The sequence below is a fragment of the Biomphalaria glabrata genome, chromosome 5 (assembly GCF_947242115.1).
Source record: "Biomphalaria glabrata chromosome 5, xgBioGlab47.1, whole genome shotgun sequence".
NCBI classification, from domain to species: Eukaryota; Metazoa; Mollusca; class Gastropoda; family Planorbidae; genus Biomphalaria; species Biomphalaria glabrata.
Window position 1 is genome coordinate 13,344,233 of NC_074715.1, and position 15,737 is coordinate 13,359,969.

General features: G+C 36.8%; 1 protein-coding gene across 1 annotated transcript in view; it reads left to right on the forward strand.

Annotated features, from left to right (window-relative positions):
• Window positions 1-14,914, forward strand: part of LOC106062694 (putative ferric-chelate reductase 1 homolog) — a 30,144-nt gene extending 15,230 nt beyond the window's left edge. Inside the window, exons 9-16 of the mRNA XM_056029938.1 lie at window positions 544-657; window positions 1,504-1,619; window positions 2,651-2,737; window positions 3,138-3,209; window positions 6,355-6,454; window positions 8,095-8,235; window positions 12,286-12,380; window positions 13,801-14,914. Coding sequence (XP_055885913.1) covers window positions 544-657; window positions 1,504-1,619; window positions 2,651-2,737; window positions 3,138-3,209; window positions 6,355-6,454; window positions 8,095-8,235; window positions 12,286-12,380; window positions 13,801-13,908 — 833 coding nt within the window. The 3' untranslated portion in view covers window positions 13,909-14,914. The remainder of the gene's footprint in view (window positions 1-543; window positions 658-1,503; window positions 1,620-2,650; window positions 2,738-3,137; window positions 3,210-6,354; window positions 6,455-8,094; window positions 8,236-12,285; window positions 12,381-13,800) is intronic.
• The last annotated feature ends 823 nt before the right edge of the window (window positions 14,915-15,737 follow it).

Sequence of the window (15,737 nt, forward strand, 5' to 3'; positions counted from 1 at the left end):
GTGTGTATGCCCCCGAATAGAAATTAAAACCGTTTGATCAATCTTGATAAAACTGAGATCATAGTAGAGACCGTATCATATGTTTAATGTCCCAACCACAACCGCGGCCGCGGGTCATATCCGGCTACTAGTACATACTAAAGCATAACTTAGAAATAAAAAAACAAAACCAAGTAAAATACTCAGAAAAACACAAAGAGACATTTCTTATTCCATAGTCGTACAAGTGCTTCTTCTTACAATAATGCCATTAGAGAATGAAATGGGTTGCCTGAATCAGCCAGGAAAACCAACGACTTGGTTGAGTTTAAATCGTTGATTAAAATGCATGACTAGATTGACACATGACGTAGGACGTAATTATCTTCTTTTGTTGCAGTAACGTCTGTAATCTATACGATAAGAAGAAGATATTAACACTCCCCACCCCCTTATTCTCTCCATGTTTTACTAATTCAATAACTTCTTGAAAGTTGACACCCTATGACTTGCTTTACTTCATATATATCTCTTGATGACATTAAAAAAAAAAACAACTTCCAGGCGTGAAACAAGAACACAGCCGAGTGCCAGTAGTCTCTGGTCGACGACTTGATCTCAGGACATACGACGTGTCACGCCAGCTCCAGACTCCAAGTATTCTCATCAAGGCACACGGTGAGTTTTTTGTTTTCTTCTTGGCGTTTAAAGGGCACGATTTCCTGGACTTGGGTTTACACTAGGTGATAAACTATCCTTTGACATACTTTGGAAGCCTGTCTGTAGTGGAAAAAAAATAAAAAAACAAGCACAATAAAAAAAAAACAAAGCTTATATTAAGTGTATCAATTTGTTTGAATCAGTAATGTAATTTAATTAGCAAACGACAATCTATAAAAGGGAGTAATTCAGCTTATACCACCACTTCAGTCAATTACTATTTCTTTCCTTTTTTTTTGAGATACCAAACAAAGTTATTTATAGCAATAGTTAGTTAGGTAATTGGTTAATTTTTATTTTATTGATTCTTGTGTTGTCTGGTAAAAGAAATAATTGTGCGAAATTTTTAGCTTTTTATGAGATAGGATGTCGGAGAAATAACGTGTATAAACTTTTGGACAGACAGACAGACAGACAGATATAAACTTTGTAAAAAAGGTAGAGAAAACTGTCGAGCACTATTTCTATGAGATGTGCCGCTTGTGAAAGCACATTTAAAGGGAAATAATTCATGTTAAATTATTAGTCAAATTTTAGTTTCTTTGTTGTCTCCCTCTGCTAAAAAAAATTGTAACCTATTTTATCGGTGATCTTATTTTTTTTATATCTACTTTTTTTTTTCTTTGTCATAGCTAAAAGAAAAACTAATTTTAAAAGACGTGACTATCTAACACTATTTGTTTTATTGCTCACCGCTGTAAACTATAATCTGAAATTGGCTTCTAAAATAATAATGTTTTAAAATAATGAATCCAGGAGTAGCAATACATATCTAACTACCTGTGTTCTAATGTTATGTTTCAGCTTGTTTGATGCTGTTTGCCTGGTTGTTCTGTGCCAGCATCGGCACAGTCATGGCCAGGTTTTATAAACCACTGTGGCCAAAAACAAAAATCTGCGGACGTAAAGTGTGGTATACAGTAAGTTGTCAGTTTTTATTGGCTGCATCCTACCATAAGTAAAGTAACCCCTTTCAGTCCTTGCGATCTATAGGGGCAGTTGATGTAAAGGTCATCTGTTTCTGTGGCCGATGGTTAATAAGGGCATCATGTGGCCAGCACAACGACCAACGCACTTTTCAGAGAGATTCGAACTCGGGACCTATCGGTTGGGAAGAGTAGCGCTTTACCACTCAGCCACTGCGCTTCCTATGCCATTGTCTCCTCTAAATTAGATCCAAAACTTATTTATAACTTTTTAAATATCTAAGGAGGGAAACACTAACCTTGACAACATTAAAGTATAGATTCCCCCCACCCACCCCCCGTTTTTTTTTCTTTTTAAAATGTGTGTTTTTCTAAATGTAAGCAGACAACATTTTGCACTGGTTCCTCCTGATGTGTACTTGACGATAGGCTTTTTGTTTTGTTTGTGACGAGTCAATGAACTTTAATGAGTCAGCCCTGAGGGCGAAATACTCTCTTCACGGATACTTACATTTTTCTACCATTTGAACATTTGTTTTGTTTTGTTTTTATTATTTTTGAACATAGGCGTCACCCACCAAATTTTTGAGGTAAAAGTAGAAACTGTAGAGGAAACACCATCATTTTCCTTCTCTGGAGGCCGTTTGGATGTCTGTAGCCTGGAATAGAATCTCTTTCCATGACAGACCCATCCATTCTTAAATGTTGTCTTCCAACCGATTTTTCTGTCTGTCTCTTCTTCTTCTTTCCCTGAAGGGAAGTCTTTGCTAGCCCCGAGGACCTTGTGATATGGCCATAAAGTTTTAGTTTGCGGTTTTCTTTTTCTTTTTTTCTTTTCTTTATTTGTTTACACTGGTAAGCAGTTTGAATATCAGACCATTATGTTGGTTGTTATATGATCACACCACATCACCGCTTTTGAAACATACTTTAAATTTATATTGTTTTTATATTTACTTACTTTTCTATTTGGAGAATACAGGAGACTTACAAAGTTTTATACTATCTTCTTTCCCTAAACAAAGGTCCATAGACTGTGCATGCTGATTGCTGGTATATTGACTATCATTGCCTTTGTGCTCATCTTTTATGAAGTTCAAGGACTAAGTGAAGTAAGTTTAATTCATATCCAGGTCAAAGGTTATATAGATATGTGAACTTTTATCTATCGGTATCATTCCAATATTCACTCTCTAGCTCCTTAACCTATACCTATGCTTAAAAGTATTTTTTTAGTCTAGCCCTTTAAGAAGCCCCACCATTCTAGACCTTAAGCTTAACTGTTACCCGTTAGCCACGCCCAATCTATCCCTTCCATTTCAATCAAATGTTTCTTTTTTTTTTTAATTCTAAATTCCTAGGCACCTAACTCCTCTTAGATATAAACTAAAAGCACCTTCCTTTTCGCTTATAGAGATCATTATCAATTTATTTCCCAAAGCCCAGAGGTGTGGTGTTAATATGATGTTATCTATAAGACGTAACACAAGTTGATGTTTTTTGTCTGTACAGATCAGCATTCTACGTCTGAAGAAGCTGCACCCGGTGGTTGGGATAGCCACAACATGTTTGGTCATTCTGCAGGTAGTTATGTGGACATATAGGCTAATAGAACAGACTAGTAGTTTATATGCAAATGAAGTGAAGGAACAAACTTTGAATCCCTTTGAAGGTTTTACAATACTATAATGACAAGGGATACGTTAGTTTATGTTTTAATAAATTCTATCTGTCTCTCCAACCCCATCTGTATATATAATTCTCTACGTCGCCCAACCCTGTGAGACACCACGCACGCATGTCGACTCTCTAACCCTAGATGAAAAAGTCGTGGAAAAATAACTTTTTTTTTCTGCAAGTTGGACTAGAGTTATCCCACATAACTTTCGCGGCGACTGAGAGCGCGGCTCTGAAAAAAAAGAGGGGGGGGGGGGAGAACAAGTAATTTTTTATATGTATATATAATTCTCTACGTTGCCCAACCATGCCTCCCTCCCACCTGCACCCGCGCCCTCCTTAGCGCGACACTAAATAGCGGCGTATGTTACGCCGCGGGTCGGCTAGTCCAATAAATATGACTAGGATCAACATAAACCAATGTATTTCCTTATTAAATTTTGTCTGTAATTAATAGAACAGTTTTATATACTATCTCAAAGTAGAAGTATTGTAAGAACCAAGTCTTAGTACATAGACTTGTTAATCATATCATCAAGAAAAAACTATTCAATTCCTAAAACTGTTGTCTACGTGCGCTAAATGGTATACTATATTATAAAATGTTAGATAGATGGACGCGTCTGTTATATATTTGAGAAGGAATAGGAAGTCCCAGAACTATCGCTTATTAATAAGATAATGTAAGATAATATCTTGTTAGATAGACTTTTACATTTAAAACTTTACTCTAAGAAAGAAAGTGATGTCTCTAAATCTATAGGCTACTGACATTACGGGATAAGTAAATGACAAGTTCTCTTTAATTATAAATCCATGAGGGGTGTATGAAGTCTGAAGTATCAAATGAACCATATAGGCCTAAGGTTAAAGGTTATCGAACTCTATGTTTGCCTAAACCTGATCGTGAGTCTCTAATTGAATGTCTAATTTTATAGTAAGTTCTTAGTGTTTGTCATCAGTGTCACGTGTCATTGGTTCTGGCTGAATGGTATCTAGGTCAAGCAGGAGTAAGATCAAATGAAAATAACATTTCTGGGTTACTTCTATTTACTGGGTCACGAGATAAAAGGTTTGGGGGGTATAATTAGGCGACAGAAGGAGAGGGGTGATTTTGAAATGGGTGAAAATGTGAAAGCAGTGCCGCTGAGTCAATGTGAAGAAAGGCGTAGAATTTACTTTTAAGTCTGCGTGTGTGTGTGTGTGTGAGTGTGTGTGTGTGTGTGTTGAGGGGGTACACAGAGGGCAAATCAGTGTGTCTAGGTGGATCACATGTTTTGGTGTCAGGAAGGTCAAGGGCCGACATTTTTGTTTGTCCTTATAGAAATGATCTCAGCTCCTAATGTTTTAGAAGCTAGATCTAGGTGTTTTTTTTTTCTTTTATGTCTATCCATATCCATCTATTTATAGAATTCTCTTCATGGCTCAACAGTTTGGACACCAAGATATAAAGAATTAGAGAATGGAATGGGTTGCCTGAGTCAGCCAGGAAAACCAATGACTTGGCAGAATTTAAGGCATTGGTTAACATGCATGACAACACTGACCTAGAAACACGCGTAGGACGGGATTCTTTGAAGTAACGTCTGTATTTTATAAGAGAAGAAGAGAAAACACTGAAGACTATGTGAACTCAAGAGACATAGTGCACCAGCGTCTAGTCTAGAGAAAACAATCCATGTAGGCCTAGTCATGATATTTTTTTTTTCTTTATCGCTTCCATAATTAAGTTGGAAAGGTTCACTTCAATCAGTCTTATTCTTGTGAGATGGACAGCGCATTTCTCAATACAGTTGGTCCATTTAAAATTTTTTTTTGGAGGGGGGGGGGGGAGAGCATCATCGTTTAAAAGCCTACGTTTAAGCTGTGAATGAAACATATAAGAAAGCTTATTGAAATATACTTTTGTTATTTTTTTATGTGAACATGTGTTGCGCCCCTTTATTGTTGATGTGACCTTGGCATTTTATATCCCCATTAGGTGATCCTCCGAAATACATTTCTTTAGTCGGGAATTAATAAACCAATTCAAGTTACTAAATGAAAGTGAAAAGTACATCATAGTACATCATAGTACACCATATTGCATCATAGTGCATCATAGTATATCATAGTACATATTTAATCATGGTGATGATGAGGGCAGCTTTGGGATTTGAACCAGCACCTCAGAATTTAAACATACCGTTCCTTTCCCGCCCACCCTTTTGTAAATCCATTAGCTAAGACCTATTTTTCCCGAGCTTTGGAACAGGAGTATTATTTTTTTTTCTTAGTTATTCTGCTGCCAGTGCTTGCCAACATCATCGGAGATGTTTTCACAAGATCTAGATCAAGTAGTTAATCTTCAACTTTATTTGCTTTCATTTTGTGTAGCTTACGGAGGCCTCGTGACCCAAACATTTTTTATTTTAATTTCGATCTGCGTGTGCTGTGAAAATTCGGTAATTTTTTTCGTTTTTAAACATGTTAACTGTGTCAACGCCACACCCATTACTTCCCCCCCCCTCCTAAAAAGTTGTTCTTGCATTGTGCGTGTGCCATGTTCCTATAGTATGAATTTTGAGTCTAGGTCTAATGTCTTTTATGGACAAGTGGGGGCAGGCTATATAGTAGAAGGTTCCCGCGCTGCTTTAAGCCACTCAGCAAACGCGACTCAGTTCGAGTCGAAAGTTGAATTTAAAAAAATCTAGTCTACATCGGGACTGGAATTCGAGTCCCCTAGTTAAGTAACTAAGCTGTAAGTCCCATTATAAGTCTGCCTCGATAGAGAACAACATCGGACAGATAAGTTAACTTAAGACTATTTTGTGTTAATTGTTAGTTATTTTTTGTTTGTTTTGTAGCTGATGAAGGCCTCGTGACCCAGACGTCCCTTGTTTAATTTGGTCCGGCAGGGTTACATATATGCATGTTTTTCGCATTATAAGTCTGGTCTTCATTTTTTGTACTAGTGATATGCCTCCCCCCCCCCCTTTTTATCATTAGTTCCTGCCTCTTTCTGACACAAAATGTCCGCCCATGCTACTATCAACACACTTTCTCTCAACAGGTACTGATGGGCCTGTTCCGACCCAGTTCCACTTCGGTGAACAGACCTGTGTTCAACTATGGCCACTGGCTACTCGGAATTGTGACACACGTGGCGACAGGTAAAGCAAGGTGACAGACCCCTGGTGACACACCCCTCCAGAGACCACTCCTTGCTACACACACTCAGTGTTGTATACAAGCTTAGATTTTTCAGTCCGTGTTAGTCCTTGACCCCTAAAGCCTGTCATGAGCAGTGTCATTTATTTTTCCTCCCCCTCTTTTTTTTTGTCACTCTAGGAAACGTGTTTTTTTTTTCCACCTGTAACTTTTCTTTCAATTCGGCCTAGATCTAGATTTATGACTTATCACCTGGTGACTTCTTCGTTCCCAGGACAATAGAAGCGTACACTATTTTTTTAATGATTTGTTAGCAGGAATTATATTCTAACGCTAAAGAAAGAATGTGTTGTTTTATTTTATGTGTTAACTCTTTCTCTTCGTAATTATTTTTCCACGTTTCGATGGGATTCTTCATTTTGCCCATTACTATTTCACTCCCCTGTTATGATTAAGCTTCAATAGCTTTGTCGTTTGTTATCAGAAATTGTTTTATTTGGTCCAGAATTAAAGCAGAATGCAAGCTTTTGTATAGGCCTATAACACAAAATGAAGTTTATAAAATTAAACATTAATTTAATTTAATGAGGTCAAATCGAGGATGATATCGTCAATTAGGAGAGAAAGAGTTAAGGCAGGGCACGAAGATATGCCTAGGGCTTACACACTACACACAAGTCGATTTAAATTCTCTTAGTCGCAGATCTCTGACGAAACTGAATAGAAGCAAGTCTTTAAATACCACCTCTTGCCTCCCTTTCTGGCAACGACCAAACTATTACTAGGCCTTAGTTTGTATATAATGATAATCTGACTCATAAAACGAAGACAACCGTATAACTATAAACAATAATATAATATTACTAGGCCTCTTTTGTTGATGATTTCTTCTTAATTTCTTAGTGGTAAGCGTTTCCATCACAGCGGTTTCAGTGTTCGAGCCTGCTGTCATCCTCTGCCGTCATGTAAGAGGTTTGGGTCACGATGTAAATCTCCGTCATCGAAGTTACTTTTTGACACCGCCATCAGTAACGTACCTGGCCACCCTTCTGATCACAAACAGGATACTGAACAGGAATGTCCTTCAGTGACAAATTCTAAATAGTTAACACGATGTCTCGTTGTCATCTTGAATTAACTTTCAGGTTTTTGTTTTAGGACCTAGAAGTTGCCATCTGAAAAGATGAAGCAGTATTTCATCAGACATTATCATTGTTAAATATACACCTCCCAATACATTTCAGGTATCCATTGGAGATTGCTCCGAGTTGATGTAAGTTATCAATTATAGAGCGCGCCCTCTAAAGAATGTCAGGTACCCTTGGGAGTACCCTCATGTGTCAGACACCCGCACGTTAGAGAGAATCCACAAAATTCATCAAATTCCATGACCAGTTGTTATCCCGAAGCTAAATCTGAGAGCTCTGCCACGCATATTAATTTATTCCTGCTGATATAGTGTTATTTGCTTAACCAAATCTAAACGCGAAGTATAAAACAGTTTATATGTAAACTAGAAAAAAATATTTCAAAAGCTAAAAACTATAATAATATTTCTGAATTGATGTTAGCAGCTATTTTTAGCACACCACGCAATTTAGAAAAGTATGACGTAATGATCCCTAATACTTCCTCCTTGCAGTGTTCAATATTGTGATTGGTTGCGGTCTTCAGAAGGCAGCCGTCCACTTCACGATTGTCTACCTTGTGTATGCCTTCGCCATCTATCAAATAGTGGTCATCGTCGTCCTGGAGATCATCTTCTGTAACATCAGAGTCAATGGTAAGTAACTGAGGTAGCCAGGTGAGAGGAAGGGTTAGGGGTTTGACTGGATAAAAGAATAAGGGATGGACTCTGTTTGGTCTTGAGATATTCTGGCAGAATTTGAAGCCCTCTAGCACCCCAACGAAAGTATGTGGGAGGAGATAGCAAGACCGGACAGCATGGAGACAGACTGTTCGTGCTGATACGAGCCTTGCCAAGAGCAAAAGAAACGAAGATGCCTTGGTCAAGAGAAAGAAAAAGAAAGCTGCCCTATCAGCTGACAGCTTACATGCACGAACTAGGGCAAACTCTACCGCTCCTGAATTGGCTTGATTAGTCACTCCAGATTCTGCCCCGTTTCAAGACGCCATTGTCTTCTGGATCGTTTCAATACAAAACCATTGTCTTTTGGATGGTATGAAGCCATATATCACTCCCACACCTTTCAAATAAATTAAAAAAAAATCTCGTTATTTCCTGTAAGTCACAGGAAAGGTGTTAGAGCAGTGGTTCCCAAACTTTTTTGTCTCGTAGACCCCTTGCCATGTTTTCTGGCTTTCGGTAGACCCCCTGCTTAACTTGCAAATTTTTGCAAATTCATCAACATTTTATTTAAACAAATTCTATCTGTATTGAGTTGAAAAGGGAAAAAGTGATTGAAAGCTACATATTAAGATATAGAGATCGATCATTTTTATTGACCAAATTCAAATTTAAGCCAATAAAATAACAATATTTATTGATGGAATCTCCAAACACACTATACATTTTTTTTTGTAGGTTTATCATTCGTTGCTTTGAATATTATGTTTCAGATAGGAATGTGTTGCTTTATGAAGTAGTGCTTCAGACACTAAATATAAATTAATTAATAATTTGCCTTAATTATCATTGTTAAAGTTTTTGCAAAGAACAGTTTCTCGTTTTTTTTCTTGATCTTTCACGTCTGGCACAAATATTGAGTCCGCGAAGATTTTCTCACTAACAAGAGAAGGGGCAAAGGCGAGCAACTGTCGCCTAAGCCAGGAAGCTTCAAACATGAAGGGCTCATTAGCCTTGGCTGGCTACCCCCCTAGCAGAAGTAAAACTGAATTCAAAACTCGTCTGCCTTAGAAATATACTCAAACATGGGAAAGGTTAGGTGGGTCAACCCTAAGGAAAAATAAGGAGCCGGCGACCTTAATGCAGTTTGCACCACACATCACTACACCCTGTCAGAGCCTGTGACGCCGCTGATCCCAAACTGTTTATGTCGTTTGCAAAGAATTATATAAGAAGCTTTTAATTTTTTAACTCATGCCACCGAAGTGACCTTGAACTGTATTGCTGCTTAAAGAAATTCTATTCATAATGATGTAGGTTTGTGCAAAACAGTTTTTAAAACTACAACGGCTGGTAAAAATCTATCTATGGTGTTTTGCGTATTTTGCTTTAAAAAAAAAAGTAAAGTTTCCCTTTCACACCTTGTGATGATGTTAAGGTCATCTGGTGTTGTTGTTGTTTGTTTATTTTTGGCCAACGGTTAACTAGCTGGGTGTCATACGGGCAGCACAACGACCAAATGCCTTGACTTTCTTAACTTAAGTCAGGTTCCCATTAGAGTTGGGTAGACTCGGGAGCCCTTAAAATCCTGAAATTCAAAATTCAATTAGAGTCTAACCCAGAAAACCAGGTTGGGAAGCCAAGCGCTTAACCACTATCACCGCGCTCCCTATTTTGTTATAAGTAAAAAGATATTGTAAGACGTCCACAAACCATCATCTTCTCTTTATGATGTTGAAGAGAGATTTTGAACTTTATCGTGGAATGTTCGAAAGTGTTTCAAATCTCTTTTATCTTTTTATCAGTGTGACATTTGTCTCAGATGATCCTCCAGCGCAATTAGTTTCATATATTCATAAAAAAGGCAATTGGCTTGTTTGACAAAGAAGGAATGAACAATTTTAACTAATCAACGCTATACAGTTTACATTGTTTTTGCTAAACATTACTTACATGTAGACAAAATTAAGTTATTTAAATAAATATTGAAATTAAATACAACAATTTTTCGTTTGAATAGCAGGATAGATATTTTCAGAATTAACTTAGGTACAAATTATATCTTAGTGTGAAGAACTACATTAATGGGATTTAAAAATTAAAGTCACGACCTGCTTAGATGAAATCTACTATCGTAGACCCCCGTGTACATCTCATAGACCCCCAATTTGTTTTTTCACTTTCGTAGACCCCTTGGAGGTCTTCATAGACCCCTGGGGGTCTATATAGACCACTTTGGGAATCACTGTGTTAGAGGGCAATTGAAATAGTTTTTCTCTACAATTACATTGCGTCCCTCCACGTTCAGAATGCCAGATATGGAAAATTTTTTAAATCTCTTTTTGTGTCAATTTGTACAAGGTCAAAAATACAGCCAAACCATAAATTGTTTTAACGTTGTTTTTTTTTTCCTTTTATTCGATATTTATTGTTCCACTCTGACAAACAGTTCGAATCTATTAATAGATTTAATAAGTTTTATGTATGGGAGGTAATTTGTAATTGTATCTGAGTCATCTGAGTATAATGAATGTGAAAAATGTACAAATGTAAAAAATGAAATGAGAAAATATTTAACCGGTTACAACGAAACAATATACAAAAGATCAGTTTATCTACACTTTTTGAAGAATGAATCTATAACATAAACAATCATGAAATTCAATGGTAAAAATGGGAGGCGCGGGGGCTGAATGGTAAAGCGCTTGGCTTCTGAACCGGGGGTCCCTAGTGATGACTGGGATTTTTAATTTCGGGATTATTAGACCGCCTCTGGGTCCACCCAGCTCTACCTGACATTTGTTGGTTAAAAATAAAGGTGGTTGGTGGTTGTGCTGTTAACTTCATGTTAAAAATAAAATAAAACAATAAACGTCGCGAGGCCTTCGCCCAGGGGCGTAGTGAGCAAAACGTGCGCAGGGGGCAAGGCACTTTATTGGCGCATTTTCAATGAACATCAAATAGAAATATTGGCTGCGCGTGGGGGGTGGTGGTGGCGCCCGGGGCATTGTGACCCGCCCCCCAACAACGCCTCTGCCTTCGTCTGCTTTGTTAGATAATGTAAACCTGCCTGCAGAACAAAAGCTGTCATTGTAATGAATAGCGGACGGAGGTCAGATATATGGCGCCCCGCTTTCACCCTCAAGACGCATACCGTTTGGTATCGATGTCATCCATTGTAAGAAACCACAAATAGGTCTAAGAGAAAGGATCTAACTCTAAACACTGACCCTGGTCAAAACGAATTTGAAGCCTTGACCCCTGGTTGGCTGGACAATAGACAATACCTAATGGCTATAATAACACGTGACATAAACGAAGGAAAGGGTTAACGCCTTATAAGGGAACGGGCTTGACGACTCACAATGGCGTGTACACGCGTGTGACAATGCTGGGTCTGGGTCACGCTTATTTAAATCATTAGGTAACTATTTTGACCACTACTCTTTTGTTGGACAGGGTGGAGGAGAAAAGGTATTCCTTAGAATTAAGTCACGTGACATGACGTTGGCGCTTGCACCCTTGACAATGTTCCTGTATCCGTGTATCGATACGACTTTGCGATCTATATTAAAGTTACAACCGAATCATAGAGGCATGGATGTGTATATATTTTGCTGAGTCAAACTGATTGGGAAGAGGGGGGGGGGAGATGTTGCTTTCCATTCCAAACAACAGTTTCACACGAGTCTTCAACTTGGGCTCAACTAGAGTAAACAAAAAAAAAACATTAAACTGATCCTGGGATTGAATAAGTTCAAAGGTCATAGTTAGATTTTGGTTGAAATATGAAAAACTTTTTTTTTTATACTTTGGCAATCTCTAGTTACATACGGAGGCCCATCTTCTGTGCAGACAATTTGTTTTTGTTTTTTTACGTTTTAAAATAAGTTTCGATTTTATCTTTATTTTGACATTCCGCCATGCAAGATGTTAATCTCTATCCCTAGTGTTGTAATGTATTTTATTTAGACGTTTTTCTGTCGTCACGGTATTTCCCTTTTTGTTTTCAAATTGTGTCCACAGTAAAGAAACAACAGTCGTATTCTATTTATGAGATGAGAAACACAATCTACTCCAGCACCAAAGATCTGCTGGAAGATGTCAACTCAGAGCCGCCTGTAAGTGTGGACCTGATGCACCGCTACCTCACCCCATTTCTACACTTACATTCAAACATGGTTACATTATACACAGACAACATGAGGATATGGTATCCTTACGGATAATAAAGATTATTATATATATATATATAATATATCTTCTCTGTCTCTCTCCCTCCATCCTCTCTTTCTCTATCTGCATCTCTCCCTCTCTGTATCTATCTTCCTCTATATATCTCTTTCCCTCTCTAAATCTCTTTTTTTCTATCTATATCTCCCCCTCTCTAGACCTCTCTTCCTCTATCTATATCTAGCTTCTATTTCTCTCCATCTCTGTATCTCTCTTCCTCTCTCTATCTCTCTTCCTCTCTCTTTCTATCTATCCTCATTTTTCCCCCTGAGCATCTTCATTCCTCTCCCACCTTCCTCCCTCACACCGCTTCCATCTTTAATCACCCCATTCTCTCTCTTTCCCTCTAAGTCTCTCCTACCTCTCTCTTGCCATCTCAATCCTTCCCTTCTTTCTCATCACCCATTCTCTCTCTCCCTCCCTCCTATCTAAACATATAGATTTCAGATCAGAAACGGTGACATTAAACTCTATTATATCCCATATAATATTTCTCCATAATTGTTTAAAGTGTGGGCAAGTTTCTTCATCAACAGGTTCACTGGATATACGAGGCCTTCAGTCTAAACGTTAAAACACAGATAACAATCTGGACAATCTTTATAAACATGAACAAGTGCAAAAATATTGAAAAGGTGCACTTGTCATGTGATAGTGTTTACTAGCAAGGATTGCTGGCCCTGACGAAGGCAGTTATATCCCTTACTAAGCTCCTCGGTTTTTTTTTTAATGTTTTTTTTTATTTATGAATCAATAGTTAAGAAAGAGAGGAACAAAAGAGGACATTCAAATTCATATTAAGATAAAGAGAAGTTTTTGTTTGTGACAATTTTACACATTCACTCATATTATTTTCTAGAAGTTTTGAAATAACGCAATTATTAGTATTGATATACTACGTATTTCAGTAAACCATATAGTTAATATGCATGACTGAATGCATGACGCGTAGGACGAAATCTTCTTCTTTTTTTTTTTTTTTGAAGTAACGTCTGTATTATATAAGATAAGATCTAAAAATATCGCTACGTCATTTGGTCTCTCTGTTTTATTCTGTTGATTAGGGGACATAACGAGGTCTTACAATTTAAAGTGTAAACAAAGAGAACATTACTGTAATTAACTTTTAGTATGAGAGTCCCCCATTAATCCTACTAGATTTCAGAGCGATTCAAAGCATATATGGATCTAGAGGCCAACGAATATTCTTTCTAGATATAAAAAATATAAATATATTTTTATCCTAACACTTAAAAAAAAAAAAGTAGACAGATTTCTATAAACACGTGACTTTTTTTTTTCTCACAGAGATCTTCTTTGCTGAAGTTTATACTTGGCACTCATATCCTGTTAATAGCGTCCATCACTACCACTGTCATCGCCATGATTGTCTTGATGCCGAGCAATGCAGTCTAAGAGATGAGATCTTTTTTTTTTTCTTCTTTTTTTTTTAAATAATCTATGAGATTTATTTTGTCAAATAATCCATTTTTAATGTATATGTGTGTGTGTGTATTCATATTACATATATAATTTATGCACAGTTCCCAGTCCATGTCCAAACCTCATTAAAGGCTTTATGTAGACCTCATTAAGGACTTTATGCAGACCTAATTAAGGACTTTATGCAGACCTCATTAAGGACTTTATGCAGACCTAATTACAGACTTGTCCAGGTAGTTCGTAACTTTATAAAATTTGAGTTAAACATCGTGAATAAAATCTTCTTGGGACTATGTTCGTAACTCCAATCGGGGGGGCTTGGCCTCTTTAGGGGCTTCTGCATTTGGACATTCGACATCATGACATATCAAGACACAGTATCGTGTTTCATGCAGAGCGTGTCTCAAGACTTGACTTAACTGCAGAATTAGTTTCAATTTAAATCACGCACTTGAATGTTTGTTGCACTGCTATATTCTATAACAGTCTAGATTTTACATGAATATTGTCTTACTATAATGTTCTCTTTTTTTCTTTCATATTAATTACGGAGAATTAAATTTAATAATAATTGAACATAAACATGACTTTATGAAATTTAAATAAACAAATTATAATATAAATAATATGTACTTTCTAGAAATCGGTGTATTAGATTTAGCATTATTTTGTAAAATAGCTTATTGAAAAGTTTCTGAAATACCCTTTAAATTTAGATTTAAAAAAAACAACAGCAAAAAAAAACAAAAAAAAAAACAACAACTATCAAATCCTTGGATACCACATGTCAAATCCATGTGACATACAGCCTGATACAGGCGTTTAGAATGTAAAGATAATCCACATGGTAAAGTCATTGATTACTTCATTTTACATTTATTTATTTTTATTTAAATTTATTAGTTATTATGTAACAATATTATTTTTTCTAATGGAACAAAAGAGCATATCAAATAAACACTTTTTTTTAACTGTAAAAGAGTTGGCAATATGTTTTTGTTTATAGAGAGATGAATGAAAGATTATAGAGACCTCTTTGTGAAGTTTACATTAAAATATTTAGTTATTTACTTATACATTGAACGTGAAACTTATCTAGTTGTTGAAGAATCCAGGAAGATTAGTCACCAGAAATTTGGGCACCGGTAAATTTGGCACTCGGAAATTTGAGCACCGGTTAATTGGGAACTTTTTGAAACAGTTGATAGGGTAACATGTAGAATTTGTAGCTCCAGACAGTCTACCTTCTCCATGAATGTTTACAACTTTAAACAAATCTCCAAAAAAGTTCAAAAACTTCTTTTTATTTCAAAACTTGATTTTATTCAAAAATATGTTCATGCGCTTAAATGTCCCACGTAGACATCTCTTATCCCTGTTGATATGTCTGGCTATATCGTAATAATCTTTATCTAATGTCCCACGTAGACTTCTCTAATCCCTGTTGAAATGTCTGTCGTAATAATCTTTATTTAATGTCCCACGTAGACATCTCCTATCCCTGTTGATATGTCTGGCTATATCGTAATAATCTTTATTTAATGTTCCACGTAGACATCTCTTATCCCTGTTGAAATTTCTGTCGTAATAATCTTTATTTTTTGAAGAAACGTGCAGAATAATAATTAAAATAAACGACGGAAAGACAGACAGACAGCAAAAACACTGGCGACGTTTCTTTTCTCGAAGGAGGGTCGGGGCGCTAAAACCCGTCACTAGTCCTGGTCTCTATATAGCCAGAGAGAAACATACAAAGTGTCTGTTGACGTGCATCACTCGGACTAACAGAAAAGAATTCATTA